Raw genomic sequence first — 16,707 nt, forward strand, 5'->3', positions numbered from 1 at the left:
AGGCCAAGCCTTTGTGCTCGAGAGGGTGTTTGAACCTTGGACTAAAGTATGGCATCTGCAAATTCCAAATGCTACAAAAACCTTTCTATGGAGGGCCTGCATAAATGCTCTTCCCTAAAAAACAAACCTATTCCAGAGAAAGGTTACTAAAGATGTTTCCTGCCCCATCTGTCACTTATATCCAGAAACCATTGAGCATGCATTGTGGGAATGTTCATCTGCTCAAGATGTCTGGGGTCAAAGCAGTAGGAAGCTTCAGAAAACAACTGGTAGAAAGCTTGTTTGAGTTCCTAGAAGAAGAGGTGATGATTGAGTTTGCTATCACAGCTTTGATGATATGGAAAAGAAGGAATGAACTAGTGTTTAACAAAACTTTCAAGCATCCTAAATCCCTCATTCAACAAGCCAAGGTATTCATTGAGGAGCTGAGTCAACTTCAATATGCTACCAAGACTCCATCAACTGAGCAAGGGAGGTCATCTCAATGGGAAGCTCCTCCATGTGGCCAACTCAAATTGAATTGGGATGCTGCCCTTGAAAAAAACAACTGCAAGGTGGGTGTGGGAGCAATTATTCGAGTTTGGGAAGGAACAGTGAAGGCCACGATGAGAATGAAGCATGATCTCTTCCCTGACCCCTTGATGGCAAAAGCCTATGCTCTCCTGCAAGCATCCATTTTTGCAAATCTCTAGGCTGGGAAGAACTCATCTTGGAATGGGACTCTTTACAAGTTGTCAACTACCTCAAGTCTAGTGAAGTCAATGATTCTTATGTGGGCACCATGATTAGGGACACTGTCTATTTTGAACTCTTTTACATCTTGGACCGTGAGGCATATTCTTAGAGCTGGTAATGTTGTAGCTCATGCCTTAAGTCATGATGCACTTAGTGTTAGAGATTGTATCTGGTCTGTTGGTACTATCCCAACTTGTATCCAAACACTGTTTTTAAGTGAATGCATAGAAATGTTTGGATTTAGAGATGAGTTAAGATGGGTTGAGATGATTTATGAATAGTAGAATAAAAATTGAATTATTTATTATATTTGATGTGAGAATTTGGAAAAGTTGTTTTGAGATTTGAAAAAGCTAAATTGTTTATTATATTTTGTGTGAAAATTTAAGAAAGTTATAATGATGAGATGAGATGAATTTAGATGAGTTTGATGTAGATTTTGAATCCAAACCTCTCCTTAAAAATAAAAATAAAAAAAAAAAAAAAACTCTGCTGCTAAACCGCGCGGTCTCTGTCGTATGGCCTCACAATATAATGATATATGTAGCGACGGTTGAAATTTTTCTCATCCTTTCCCAGACAGTTCTCCAATTCCGAGCCCACGGTTCGTCAATTCCAACCAGAAGCCAAGCAAGAGGACATGGACTCCATCCTTCTCTCGGAATCTCTAGCCGTCGGTAACCCCCGCGTCGCCGCCGTGGCTCACCGTTCATTCAGTTACCACGTGCCATGCCCTCTCCTATTGCCTCCCGGGAGGAGACTTGTGAAGGTGCCCACCCATCGTTTACTGGGTTTCCGGAGGTCCTTGGCTCTCGCCGCCACTGGCACCTTGATGGCTAATTCGGTACCCGTACGTTATCTTCTTCCTTGTTCGCCTCTCTAATTTGTTTTTTGGGTATTTATTAACGAGTCTTTATGAAGAATAGTATTCGCCTCGTAATTTTTTTTTGAATCTCGGGTTTTATTTTTTGAAAAATAACAGATTCCATACTTTCATTCCACATAAGAAGAGACCCAAAAATACATCGTAAATCGTAAGAAGGGCATTAAGTAATTAGTAGTTGCGGTACATTATGATTCATATTGTTTGCAACAGATTTTCAGTGGCATGTTAGCACAAATTAATGGCGAGGAGGCTAGTAGCCGTCTAGTCGAAAGTTTTGAATAAGAAGTATATAATAAGTTAGGTATTTGCATGCTCAACCTTTTTACTAATGGTGGAACAGAAGAACAAGTATGATTTGGATGAGTATATGATCATTTCCATGACCTTATCCTTCTTCTACATTGACTTGTTAACATTCAGCCAAGAAGTGGAGTATACACCGTTGGTGATTTTATGACAGGAAGAGAAGAATTGCTTGTGGTAAAGCCTACGACAACAGTGGATGAAGGTAGTTTGTTATCCCTGGATTTACAACTCGTCCTAGAAAACTTTTTAATCTCCTAATTTATGAGCCTTCATGCCAACAGCGCTGGACGCTCTTGTAGAAAACAGAATCACTGGCTTTCCAGTCATTGATGATGACTGGAAATTGGTAAGATGTGCTGACTCCTTCACAAATCATTTATATATTTTCGTCTTTGGACATAATGGCTTACCTGATTTATGGGTTTTGGATGTATTTTAATGTCCAGTATCAGACATTGCAAATGCTTTCTAATTCCATATGAGCGTATATTCTAATTATTGAGGACATTTTGAGTTAAGTAGAAGAACTAGATATTTCAACTGTTCCCACAGGTCCCCAAATCCGACTGTCACTTCCCATCTCATCTCTTCAAAAGAAAAAATGAATTGTTGAAAATAGGAATTTCGCCTGCTTCCCTGAGATAGAGAACTTTTCTTCAATTTGTTCAGGATTATCTTAAAACCTCTTGCTACACTCAAACAAATATCCAGATTCCAAATCCATATATAAATTTTCTCATGCTGTTTTGTCTGTACTCATGCATCCGTAGTTAATTTCAGTTTCTTTTCTTTTGCAAATGCAAATTGTATGAATGACGTGGTGTGGGTTGGTAGAACATATCCTAGAATGATTTTTGAATGTTCTCTTAAAACGCAGGTCGGTCTTGTTTCAGATTATGACTTACTGGCATTGGACTCCATATTAGGTTAATTTCCATCCTATATTCTGCCTTTTTAATGTTTCTAAGAAAAAATATTTGTTGCTGTTATTCATTTGTATAAAAGCACTCCTTAAGAGGCTTATAGTTGCTAGCCTTGAACTAATTATCCTGTACGAGGGAAACTGTTGGCTTTAAATCAAGATATCCGATTTGGTGGAATAATATTTATTATTTTTTCATCATTTTTTGTATGGTTTTGTTAATTGCAAGAAGAGAGAAGTTTTTGCTGTTTTACAATGCTTAAATTAAATGCATCAACGGTTTTTGGAAGTGACATCTCCTGGCGCCTCACACAAACGATGGAAGATAGGACGCTGGTTCAAACTAGTACAAACGAGTTAATATTTCCCATCAGTAGATGATCATAAGAAGTGTTGTCATAACATTTCTATTGGTTCTTTGTTGCCACTTAGAACTTGTTTTTCATACTCACTAATTAAAGCCACAAAAGCATAAACCATGTTGACCATATTACTTTTCTGAATGAAACTCTTTTTTGAAGAATAATTTGAACTTCTAGACTTCAATTTATGTGGTGCGAGAGGAAAATGATGTGAATGCATGATTTGAATTGTCTTCTTTGAACAATTTGTACTGTTAGTTTCTTACATGATGGGATTCGATATTTTAAATTAGGTGGCACGCCAAACGACACCAGCTTGTTTCCTGAAGTTGACAGCTCTTGGAAAGTATGGAGAGCCTTCCCACTCTTAAAATGAATTTATATATTCATGGTTACCCTTTTCTCACCTTTATTTTACATATGTGGTCTGATGAAGATTCTGTTTTCAAAACCATTATTGTTTATAGTATATCCCAATGCAGTGAATAAAAGAAATTTCTCAAGATTTTCTTTTGTTGAGTAGAATAATAAGGACAGAAGAAAATAGGGGCAAAATGATTATTAATTTGCAGAAGATATTTTTTTCCTCCTCTCTTGGATGGACACAGTGCCTCAGAGCTGCAACCATACGCATAGAGAACTGTCCAGTGGATTATGTGGGGCTGATTCTATGGTTGAGTAAAAATTGTCACCCCTTGCCTCAACCATTGTAGCTGGGCATAGTTATATAGGAGTAGCTATGTATTACACTCCTATCCCACTTTTATCCCACTTTGTAGATGTGACTCTTTTCATTGGTTCATCTCTTATTTTGAAAAAGAAAATCAAAGCTTGATGGATAATGTACCTCATCATAGTGGGATAAGAGTGGGATGATTTTTCATTTATATAGTGACTGCAAACTGGTTGAATTATGCCCCAAGTATTCCATGGCCCCAAGATGATCATTTGTGGGGCACAGATTATCCGCCTATTTCTGTCTGTTATTTTGGCTTTCACATCTAGTTAGAAAGTGGTTTTTTGTTTAGGTTCTTTTTTGGTCTTCTTTCAGCACATTTTACATTGAGGATTACTATAGCCACAAAGAGATTACACAAAAACAATCACACAAACTGATGTGGTTTCATGTGATCCGTTTGTTTTACTTTACAATAAAAGTAACTTTACAATCTGACGAACCACGTGAAGCCACATCAGTTTGTGGGATTACTTTTGTGTAATTCATTTGTGGCTAAAGTATTTCACATTTAACTTCTAGAGAAAGGGGGGTTGATTTACTCATGTGAATCATAACATGATAAACGTTAAAAAAAGGAGAAGAAGAGAGAGAATCTGCTATTCAACTCAACCGAACCCTAACTTGGTAGTTCCTCATATTTTAACTATTTAGGCTTTACCTTCAAGATCCCTAACTTTCATTTATCAGTCAAGTGTTATCTGACCATGTTGACCACCATATTTTTGGGTTTTCTTGAATCTTTTGGGTGGCCTTACACTTCATTGAAATAATTCCTCCCTATTGCTGTGCATCTTTTGGATTCAGTATATGAGTTCCATCAGTCATTTTCCCCTCAACTCATCCTCATTGCTCAATTGCTTTTATACTTAAAACACTTCTAGCCATAGTTTTAAATTTCGTACCGTACCGGCGGTCCAGCCGGTACAAGTACTATATCTATTTCATACCGGCCAAAATACCGGCCGTACCGGCCTCAAATTTCGGCCAGTGTTTTTTTTTTTTTTTTTTTTTTTCGTTTTTTCAAACTACAAGCTTATTTTTTAACTCACAATTCAGACAAGACTATTTATAATTTATATATATATGTATTTATATATAATTTATTTATATATAGACTATTATTTTGGAATATAATTTTATATATAATTTATTTATATATCGAGTATTCCGAAATGTTATCCCGAAACGCTATTCCGAAACAGTACCGATACCGAAATATTTCGTTCCAGTGCCTTGACCGGTACAGTATCCGGTACGGTATTCAAAACATTGCTTCTAGCCCCATGAGCTGGAATCCCAATCCAAAGTACTTCAGCTCTTTCTGTGCCCACTTTGTTTAGTACCTCTACTGCTGTGATTCGTCTTGTCTATATTTGAGTCCCTTGTCTGTGCCTTACGGGTTCAGAGCAATGTGGTGAAGCATTATGATATGATGACCTTATTAAAGAAGTGCAAGATGCAATCAAGATGTGGATAAATTGGGAAAGCAGCATGTTTTGAGTCTGTCATTTCTAGTTGCTAAGTGGTTAATAAAGCATCTTTGGAGTACCGGTTAAAAGATTTTTTCATTTCTTTCCTTCTAATAGTTAGATTGTCCAACCTAGGGATTCTCTGATTGCATATATATCACTGCAGACTTTTAATGAGGTACAGAAATTGCTCAGTAAAACCAATGGTAAGTTGGTTGGTGATTTGATGACACCAGCCCCAGTTGTAGTTCGTGAAACCACTAATCTTGAGGACGCTGCCAGGTTCTTTTCTGTGTTTGCACTTTCTCCACTTCCTTTACTACTGCTTCTTCCAGCTTTCTGAATAGCTGCAGCTAGAATGACAATTCTGAGACGGTTTATCAAATTTAGGATATTGCTCGAGACAAAATATCGCCGGCTTCCTGTTGTAGATGTTGATGGTAAGCTGGTAAGTAATTTCCCTTCGAAAATCACCCTTATATCTTTGCCATGCTGTTTACCGCTTCTTAATTACCCGCTTTGTATGACCTGCAGGTGGGGATCATCACCAGAGGAAATGTAGTTGGAGCTGCTCTTAAGATAAAACGTGCTAGTGAAATGAAGGCATAAAATTTAGTTCTGTGGTATGAATCTGAGGCTGTCCGATTTGGCAAGCAGGAATGAGTCTATTCATACAAGCTCTTGAGACTGTTGAGAGGGAGGTCAGAGGATCTCAGCTTCATTCTATATACAATTTTTGGCTTATATATGTATAAGAACACTGATGTGTTTGTTATACGTAATTACCAAGACCAAGGTTGTTGAGGTACCTACAATTGTTCTGAATTGAGGTACTTCTGAATTTCTCCCCCCCCAACACTGCTAAGAGAGAGGTCAGAGGATCTCAGCTTCTTTCTATTGTACAATTTTGGCTTGTATATGTATAAAATCACTGATGTGATTGTTATTCTGAGGTACCAACAATTAGGGCTGTAAGGTGGTTGGTCCGGACCGGAAAAACCGACCGGACCGACTGGACTGATTTACACCCCTACCAACAATTGTCCTGAAATTTCCCCCCGCTATAGAGAAAAAAGGACCAAGAAATCAAGAATTGTTGTCACCAGTAAAATGACTCAAAAATATCGATGCTATTGGATGTGTCCAAACGTGTAAAGCCCGTGTTCAATACAATAACTTGAGTTTAAATTGATTTTTTTTATTTAAATTATGATCGATTATTAAATAATACAATTCAATAACTTGGCTCCACTTGTATAAAACTTGAATAAATTTATATTTATTATTTTTATGGATAAATGAAAATATTTTTAATATTTAAAGAGATTAGAGAAAATTTTGTCCCAATAACTAAACAGGATATTTGATTTCTTATAAATATAATTATTGATATATGTACGTATACAATTTATAAAGACATTAGCAAAAAGTCAAAATTTATTTGTAAAGATTTGTTTATGAATTTATAAAAAGAAATATTAATAATCTATTTTATTAAAATGAATTAAAATTGCCTTAATATGTTGTTCGTGAATATAAAATCCTTGATAAAATTAAACGAACAAGACTTGACCACCCACTATTCGCTCGAACTTGCTTCATTTATACCCTTAGAGCATTCTGAATAGGCAAAAGCAAAAAAATATCCCACATTTAGCTATTACATAAGGAAAATCGGCTGCAGTGGATTGATTAGGCAAACTCACTCAAACCAAGTTCTATATAACAAGTTTCAATTAAGCCTTAGCCGTTTCGATGATTGATGATGCTACTACTACTATGATTTGGAATCATTATTTCCAGAATTTAATAGTAAAAGAAAGTTTTTTTTTTTTTTTTTTTTTCAGTTTGAAATGGATAATATGCATAAAAAGTACAGGATATTTTAGTCATTTCACATTATCTTGACAAATGAATGCCAAAATGTATCATGTTACTTAGAAAAAAAAAAAAAAAATTCTGATAAGTATTTGGAATGGAAAATTCTGAACTCTGAGTTTACTCAAAATTATCCCCAATCAATAAAATATAGAGGTTAGTGAATATCAACCGATAAAACAAACCCTCCCAACAGTTTTTGGACTGATGATCGATCGTCCTTCTATACAGCAAAAGGGATATTATAGATCTGCAACCCCACAGTTTCATATGGTGAAAGAATCTTGTTAAAAAATTTGATAATATCTCAAAAGCATGTATTAGCCGCTAATTAGGGAGTAATCCTCTTGTCCTCTAATGGGAAAGGCATAGAAAACATGGATTAACAGCCAAATCAGTCGAGTCAAACAACCTTTTCATCGGAACTGGGATCTGGGTGTAACCAACCCCTCTTTAAGCAAGCCAAGCAGCTTTGCTAATTTCCCATTCTTAAAAGCACATATTTTTTGGTCATTTTCACACCCATCTACATATTTAATACTATCTGAGAGATGACTAAGAAAGAAATAAACCCCACCGACCATAAGTCGCGGGGCATCATCATATAACCAGCAAAGCTCTCTCTCTCTCTCTCTCTCTCTGTGGGGTACCCAACCCCACACAGATCACAATCAGCTACATTGCAGAAGCAGAAAATACCTAACTCTTTAAAAATCTTTATCTCTTTTAGTACTTGTCAACTTTAGTGGTTAGCAGCAATTAGCATGGCTATTTGCGCCCAACTGCTGTCTATGCAGTGTAGTGGAGGTCACTTCTGTTTTGCCTCCCCTCACTCAAACACATACACACTCCTACTTTTACCTTCTTCTTCCCAAGTATCCATTTTTTTGAACTTTCCTAATTCCCACCAACAAGTTCTATCTCACTCAAACTCCATTCATAAACTACAGATAAAAAGACTCCAAAAATAAATAAAAAAACTCCAAACATGCTAATAATTAAGAAGGTAAAGGTAATATACATTTCCCACTTTTTTACAAAGGCCAAAATTTCTTTTGATTAGAAAATAATAATACTAACAAAAGTTAAAGGAAAAAGAAAATAAAAGCCAAGACAAAATGTACAGAGAAGTACTGAGTACTAACATAGCAGAGGCCTTCACATTAAGGAAGAGATGGACTTTCTCCTCTAGTTCCTCTCCCAATCCCCGTCCGAATCATCCGGGTCGGGCACCTTATTCAAGTCGACTCGTTCCACAAACCCACCACAAGAATTAAACTTGTTCGTCGCAGCCGCCGCCGCCGCCGCCGCCGCCGATGCATGTTCATGATGAAGACGATGATGCAGAGCCGTCTCGAGCGCGTCGACTTGCGCTCCCACCTCGGTCGCCTTCTTCCTTATGGAAGCCGCAGACAAGTCACCGCTCCCGAGCGCTTCACCGGGGGCCAAGAACTCTGGGAAATTGAGGCGAGCGGAGGGTCCCCTGAGATAAAATACGGCGGTGTCGTAGGCTCGAGCGGCAGCGACGGGGGTGGAGTAGGAGCCTAGCCAGATCCTGGAGCGCTTATTGGGCTCCCTAATCTCGGCCACCCACTTGCCCCACTTCCTCATCCTTATCCCCTTGTACCGTTTCTCGCACATCTCGACAACCCCTCTCTTCCTCCTCGCCTCCCCTCTTTCTCCTCCAACACCACCTTCCATCTCTGCAACTCTCCTCCGAAGCACCTCTGTCTTTCTACCAAAATCGACTCGTGAATTATAGAGGGAGAAGGTGAATCTTCATGAAAATATAAAAACTAAACGAGTAATAGACACGGCAGTGCCATTTATTGAGAAGGACAGAACGAAAGAGAGAGGAGGTTTTATTTCATGCGACGGAGGTTGTCATCTGGGTAAGCCTCCACGTTGTTTTAATTCTTCCAAAGGGTAAAAAACAAAATAAATGAAATAGGGTCCAAAATTCACCGACAAATGCTCCGTGCCCTTTTCTTCTTATTGTTTTTTTTCTCAAGAGAAATAAATGCTACATATATTTATAGTGTGTATAAATATTATATAATTATTTTAAAAAAGAATAAATTTTACTATTAAAAATGTAATTTTTTTTTTATATAAATCTCGTATTTATTTATTTTTTCAAAGTGATTGCATAACGCTTGTGCACTCACGACTGCAACTATCATTACTCATATAATTATTTTATTCTCAACTCAATAGTAGAGCATATCATTTAGGTCATTTAAATGATAGTATTTGATTCATAAAATTTAAATTTTATCTTTTAAATCAAATTATGTTATATAAATATTATATCAGATGTATTTGAGAATATTTTTTTTTTATATATATATAAATATACTTTTAAATTTTAAATGTTGTAAATTAAATATTATTAAGTCAGTAGGATAACCTTATAGATGGTGTGTCGTACAAAGCGACTTGTAAGGATAATTTATTTTTATTTTTTTCTCTCTTTTCTCCTATAATGGTAAGAAGAATCTTGCTTGCAAGCGGGTATGAGAGCATACATTCCACAACTCTGTAATGAAATAACTTAATTTGCAAGATAAGTTTAGAAATTAAATTTTTTGCAACTCTAATTTTATTATGTCAGGGCATGTAAGATTGGAAGGCATTTGTCTACTCAAATTGTAATATCATGTTTAGTGGTGGACACTGAAGACTTCGTTGTATAATAATAATTATCATTATTTAATAATATATTATTTTTATAATTTAATAAATCACATTAAACCACATCAATATTTAAATTTTATTGAGAAGAATTTGACTTATGTGGAAAAAAAGAATTTGGTTTTTGATATTTTATAGTAAAACAAAAAAAGAATAACAAAGTATCCATCTGATGGGGTTTCTGTTTGGGCTCGATTTGGCAACAAGAAGGGGAGAAAAGATTATTTTTTTCCCCTCCTATATATTTTTGTAAAAAGAAACAACATAAACTTTAAAAATAAAACTTCATTTTATTATAATAAAAAATTATATTCTCAAATCGATACGTAGAAGATATATAATAAAATATTTATATGATATAATTTGATTTAAAAAATTAAATTTAAAATTTTTATTTTACAAATTAAATTTTATAATTGAAGTGATGTTGATGGCCATTTGCTTTACACACCCACTTAAAAATAGAATAATTCTATTAAAATTTATGTCATCTCGACTATATATAATCTTATACAAAATCTATGGATATTAAATTTTTTTTTTTTAAATATATTTATCATTATTATCTCTACATTCCTCAGACATTAATGATTATATATAAATAATTTTCACTCATTTAAAAAGACAATGAAGTAATGAAAGGATGATTAAAAGAATAAATAATAAATAAAATTACTCAAAGGAAAAAAATATATATAACACATCCATCAGCCTATGTCACTTTGAAATGATCAAAAGAGAAAGTGGTAGGTAGTAATTGGTCGGTGGATGGATTCCGTTGGGAATTGACTTTCCCTCTACGCACGCAATTACCGATTTGAGGGATATATATATATATATATATATATATATATATATATATAATATAAATAAAACTTCTTCTCATTAATCACTATTTATTTTTCCACACTTCATATCTTATGAAAAATATTCTTATACCTTATAACAAAAAATTATAAATATAAAATATAAAAATAATAAATAGTGGTTGATATATAATATCCCTTATACTGACATTTTAAATTTGTTTGTGGCCTATTATATATTAAGTCAAGCTTGGAAGCCTTAATTTGTTCTTTTATAATCAAAAAAAATTTTATTTAGGGGGTAGAGACTGCCTAATTAAGCTCGAAAATACATGTCTTTTACATAGAAGAGAGGTTTAAAGTTTTTTTTTTGTCTTTTCAATCATTTATAAGTTAAAGTTTCAGGTTTAAATTAAAGTCATCCCTTTGATTACTGTAAACTTCTGATTTCAACACAATGCAAAAGAAATATAACTATAGAAAAGTATGAAAAATTTATTATTTTTTTTTATAGGATCCATATTTTTATAAAATATTTGTACAAGAGATATACATTTGAGACTTGTATCTAAAAAGCACCCGCTAGACAACAAAAATGTAAATATGAATTGAGTTGGTGGCCGCAGATTCCGCATTTTATGAAAAGGGAGCTGGTAGTACGTACTTAATTATTGTGAATTTGGATTTATAAAAAATAATGTCTTTAGGGATATAGCTAGGCAAGCTTTTGAATATATATATATATATATATATATATATTCTAACAACAAATTAATTTATGTTGTTTTTCATGAGTAGATCGATCACATTAAGTGTGGTTGCATGCAGGATCGAAACAGTGAAGAGTGGAATATATATAGAAAGCCGTATGTGGTGCTTATATGAATAATATTATACACCACACTTTCATCTTATTTTGATTATATTAAATGATATGTGACACATTCATTACTATTAAATGATAGAGAAATATATAATAAATGATCATTTAATAATAATAAATGTGTCACATTATATTTAATAAGATGAAAATAAAATGATAGTACGATATATATCGGACTTCTAGCTTCTTGTTTTTCATGAGAAAATATTATAAATTCACCACAGATTATGCATGCATGGACATTCACTTGCTCTACGCGCGTACGTTGCATGAAGTTGGGGGAGCAAAAGAAACGAAGGAACATCATGGTAGTACTGTTGTGTTGTATATATATAGAATATAGAATATATGCATGCATGCAGGCAGCTAGCATGTGGAGATCAAGACTCCCAACACTAACAAGAAAGGCATGCATGCAAGCAAGAGTACTTAAATGGTTACATGCGTACGTACAATTCAATAATGAAGATCTCAGAACGTACGTGCATCTAATTGGCTTCCTTGAGGAAATGAGTACGTACTGGATCGATCGATGCATGTTTGATGATGATCATGAGCTTGTTTGCAGCACAGCTTAATTATTACGAAGAGCTCAACAAGACAACATGACTTCTACCAGCAGGTAATGATTATAAATTTGGCCCTTTTGGAGTCAAAGTATTTTATTATAATTTTTATCTCATCTTTATAATTTTTTAAAATTTTTATATAAAATATAATAAATAATTCAATTTTTTAAAATTTTAAATTCAACTTTTTAAAATTTTAAAATAATAATAATATTAAAAATAATATTTTATTCAATTTTTATATTTTTTCTAAAACCATCTCATCTTATCTCTAAACTCAAACCATGAATCTACCAAGTGAGCAGTCTTTTGGAGCAGCTAATTAATTACTGGACTTTATTAAATCAATATATATGTACATGCACCTTCCAAAACGTTGAAACAATTGACAATATTATATATATATATATATATATGAGAGAGAGAGAGATGCACCGAATGATGAGGTGACAAGCTAGTAGCTAGCTAGGCTAATTGTAGAGGCCTTGTGACTGCAAAGAAGTCATAGATCATACGCGTGGGAAATTTAGGATGGAAGCCATGAGCTTATATAGATACATTAATTTTAAGATAGTTTGAGAGAGAGAGAGAGAGAGAGAGCGGGGGAAGGGGGGCATGCATGCATGGTGGTCCGATTAATGAATTAAAGTCAATCTTTAGGTGAGTACGTACTTGGAATTCGTTGTGGTTTGATTCTCATATTCTGCATAACGTCAATGCTTTGCAAACTCATACATTGAATGAATCGACAGACATGGCGCTTAAGGACATATAGGGTTGTCGATATTTTTGTCAGATTATTCTGGAAACATAAAGACTTTTAATTTTTTCAGTTTTTCTGTCCGAACTTCACGGGAAAGTTAAAAATAAAATAAAATTTACATGCGGTATTACACTTTTTAATGTTGTTGATCGAAACAATATTTATTTTAGATTTAAATAATGTGTCTTATCTTTTTTCAAGTTTTTGGAAATAAATGTACAAATTACAATCTAAAATTAGATCAACGTGTTGGCAGAAGACAACATACCTTTGATGAAAGTTAGAGAGAAACTATTATAACAGTGTATATTTTATACTCATTGTGTGGCTATTTCTAATTAATTATTTCTAACATTTATTTAGAGAGATGTGTGATTTAGATGATACTATATTATATATATAAAATAGATGCTTTTAATAATAACTTTTATCTATATTTATTCTTGATGAAATAGAAAGTACGTATTAATGGCACAACACGTACAAGTCATCACGTTAATGGCCAAACACGCAAATAAGGCTTTTGATGCTTAAAAGGGACAAGTCCGCTGGCTAGCCAAACGACAATAGTACCTTTTGTCTACTAGCACCATGTTGTAAGAATAATAAAGACTCGTTTTCTTACTTTTTGGGTTGGAAGGGGTACTCCACTTTATTATGAGTTTTGTTACTATCATTCATATACATTATATATCATATTTAAAAAAAAAAATTAACTTTTTATTTTATTTTATTCCTCTTAAACTTATTGAATTCTTCAACTCATCATCTATATACTATACATTTAATAAGAAAATAAAATAAAATAAAAAAATATAGTGTATAATATGTAAGAATGATGAATATAATTTTTCTTTTATTATATATGTGAACAAAAGGTCATTAAAGAGTGTTGTTAAGTCAAAACTACTACTACTACTACAACTAGCACCAGCATATACGCGCCCTCCAAAGACCACCACCAAGGTTGAGGGAGGAGCTCTACCTCTTCCATTCTTCCCCTTCTCACCGCCAATACCCTTCATTCTTGTCATTTTTAGGTATTTTATTTGAAAAATGCTATTTAGCCCTCTCAATGTTACTATAAAGTTACTGTTCAAATATTTTAATTATTTTTTAGTTAGTGATTATTAGTGATGTTGTATATATTTTTTTTAATTTCCTCTTCATGATTAAAGATGTTAAAAAAATATTTTCAAAAAAATGATAAAAAAAACCAAATTACATATTTGTGGTAGCAATATGCCAGCAGTAAATGTTGGGAGGCCCACTAGCACCACCCATTTTATTTTTCACTTTTATAGAGAACTTTGTACTTTCATGTAATCCCGATCAACAACGGCCTCCGGCTGCATGCCCTACCCAACACTTGCCCCCATTGACTTCTCTCTCTCTTTCTCTCTCTCTCCCTCCTTTTGTTTTCAGAAAGGAAATCACTGCCTCCAAATGGTCAAGGTGTAAGCCACACGCATGTGGACCTCATCAGCCCCTTGCTAACCGAAGTTTACACAACCCTTTGATCCCAAACGCCTTACACGCACTTATCTTACATGATCTACCCAGCTTGGTCGCCTCCCTAACCAGCTGCATGGCATGGCACCCACCATGCACGCATCATCACCCGATCTCCACTAGAAAAATACACAACCCCACTCTCTCTCCCCCAAAACATCTCGCCTCTATATAATACGATCAGCAGCCAACCTATGATGTTGCTCTACCTCTCTTTTATTTTTTTTTTGTAGATGCTTAAAGTTAATCTACCATGTCTCTTTGACGTCTAGCGCTAGCTCACTTTCCAGCTTTTGTGATCTCAAGAAGTGATTTTTGTCCACCTACTCTATCCAACAGTGTAGAGGATGTGGGATTAGGGATTTTCAAACATTGTCTTGACATAGTCAACCACAATGTACACCTTCCCGTTACAATGTCTTGACATAGTCAAACACAATATCCACCTTCCCGTTACAGATTTTACCTGTAATAGATATTTCATAGAACGTTAACGCGTTTTTTTTAATGACTAATTCTACTCTTAAGTTACTTAAGTCTCCAACACCACACACCAACTGAGCTGTCTTTTCTTTTCTTTTTTATTTTTCAAAACGATTTGACTACTCCCCACATTTTTCCCAAATCTTCCATTCGAATTTCTCCTCCCACGTTCTCCCTCTACGCTTCATTCTCTACTATCCCCCCTCCCTACCGAAGCCCAACCAAATAACACATGGACCTTTTCTTGCATGACTTGAGATGCCAAAAACAAACAATAGTTAAAAATGAAAAACAACGATTTCCTTTCATTGTTGTGCAGGGTTTCACGTAACAGTTGATCCTTTATAGAATTTTTTATTCCCATTAAAAACAAAGCACAATATGAGAATTTCGCACCATATAGGTACCCAAAGAACACAGTTTTCATGAACTGCTACAAACTTTCTTCATCGGACTCTCTCTTTCATTCATTCAAAGATTTAGAGGAAGAGATCAAGTATTCTCACAAATGGCAACTATCTCCAAGGCTTCGTTGTTGATGACTCTCATAGCCATCATTCTCTCATTGGTTGGTACTGCTCAAGCCCAAACAGTTGAAGCCCCGACACCTAGCCCCACCTCCGTTGCCCTCTCCACCTCCCCGTCCTTGGGGTGGGCTTTACTTTGCTCCTTCGTGGCTCGTCTTCAAATCTGCACCCAGGGTCTAAGAGACTTTCTCTCTAAGAGACTTTCTCTCGAGGCACATCATTCTCTTTGATTGTTTCATGGCGTGGATGGATCGTATAGGGTGGATTGGGATTTTATGCTTTAGAGTTTGTTGTTTTACGTTTTTAGGATGGGTGGCGCTTTTGGAGTTACTTTCAAAGTTTACACCATTCGAAGAAAGTAATCCATATACAGAAGCCCAAAAACAGAGAAAAGCCACAAAACACAAAGAAGCTTTTTTCTTTTCTTTTCAATGCCATTGAATTGAGATTTACTATGAGCAGAAGCTTATAGATAGTAAAGCTTGCTTATTTCTAAGCGTGATAAAGATGAAAACTTTACGCTAATAGTTTCAGTGGTGTTCTTTTCTGGGTAAGGCCCAAACTAGTCGATTCTTCCACGTCTTTTCGGGATAATAAAAACCTGGAGCTCATTTTCTCTCTTAAGTGACTGAACTCTGGTTTTGGGAGGGGGAGAGGAATTCGAAATAAGGACGGGAGCAAATAAATGAGGGGAGAGAGCAAAGTCGACAGGACAATGGCTTTGGGAAGGGGGAGAGGGATTCGCAGAGAGAGGTGGGTGGAAGATGGATTCGACAGGGAGGGAGGGAGGAAGGGAGAAAGCGCTTCATTAGACCCAAAGAAACTGGATTTGCCACATCACTAGTGTGTAATATTGGAGAGTACACAGAGTAGAATTACTCTTTTTTATTATTATTATTTCATTATTATTCTAAACGCCACAAGAAAGGTATGTGATTTCTAAATAACAGAACTCATCTTCCAATTTAATTATTATATTTTCGATTTTTTCTGAATATTACGGTAAGACGTTTAGTCTGTCACTTAATTTCCAGTAATTTATATATGTCAGTTAATTATTTATAGCAGCAAAATATAACATCAATTTCTACTTCTTTTTGCTTACATTCATGATATATCTAACCCCACCAATTTATGGCACCATTTCACCACGTACGTGCAAGAACAAAAAGG

General features: G+C 34.9%; 2 protein-coding genes across 2 annotated transcripts; one reads left to right on the forward strand and one right to left on the reverse strand.

Annotated features, from left to right (window-relative positions):
* The first annotated feature begins 1,224 nt into the window (after window positions 1-1,224).
* On the forward strand, window positions 1,225-6,382 carry LOC108993885 (CBS domain-containing protein CBSX1, chloroplastic-like). Its single transcript, XM_018968936.2, has 8 exons — window positions 1,225-1,585; window positions 2,042-2,129; window positions 2,209-2,273; window positions 2,805-2,853; window positions 3,505-3,557; window positions 5,586-5,701; window positions 5,810-5,867; window positions 5,954-6,382. Exons 1-8 carry the CDS (start codon window positions 1,376-1,378, stop codon window positions 6,026-6,028), a joined length of 714 nt encoding a protein of 237 aa, XP_018824481.2. The 5' UTR covers window positions 1,225-1,375; the 3' UTR covers window positions 6,029-6,382.
* A 1,883-nt stretch (window positions 6,383-8,265) lies between these two features.
* Window positions 8,266-9,193, reverse strand: LOC108993878 (ethylene-responsive transcription factor ERF010-like). The gene has a single exon (XM_018968918.2). The coding sequence runs from the start codon at window positions 8,996-8,998 to the stop codon at window positions 8,486-8,488; it is 513 nt and encodes a 170-aa protein (XP_018824463.2). The 5' UTR covers window positions 8,999-9,193; the 3' UTR covers window positions 8,266-8,485.
* Window positions 9,194-16,707: the final 7,514 nt, after the last annotated feature.

The sequence above is a fragment of the Juglans regia genome, chromosome 10 (assembly GCF_001411555.2).
Source record: "Juglans regia cultivar Chandler chromosome 10, Walnut 2.0, whole genome shotgun sequence".
Lineage (NCBI taxonomy): Eukaryota > Viridiplantae > Streptophyta > Magnoliopsida > Fagales > Juglandaceae > Juglans > Juglans regia.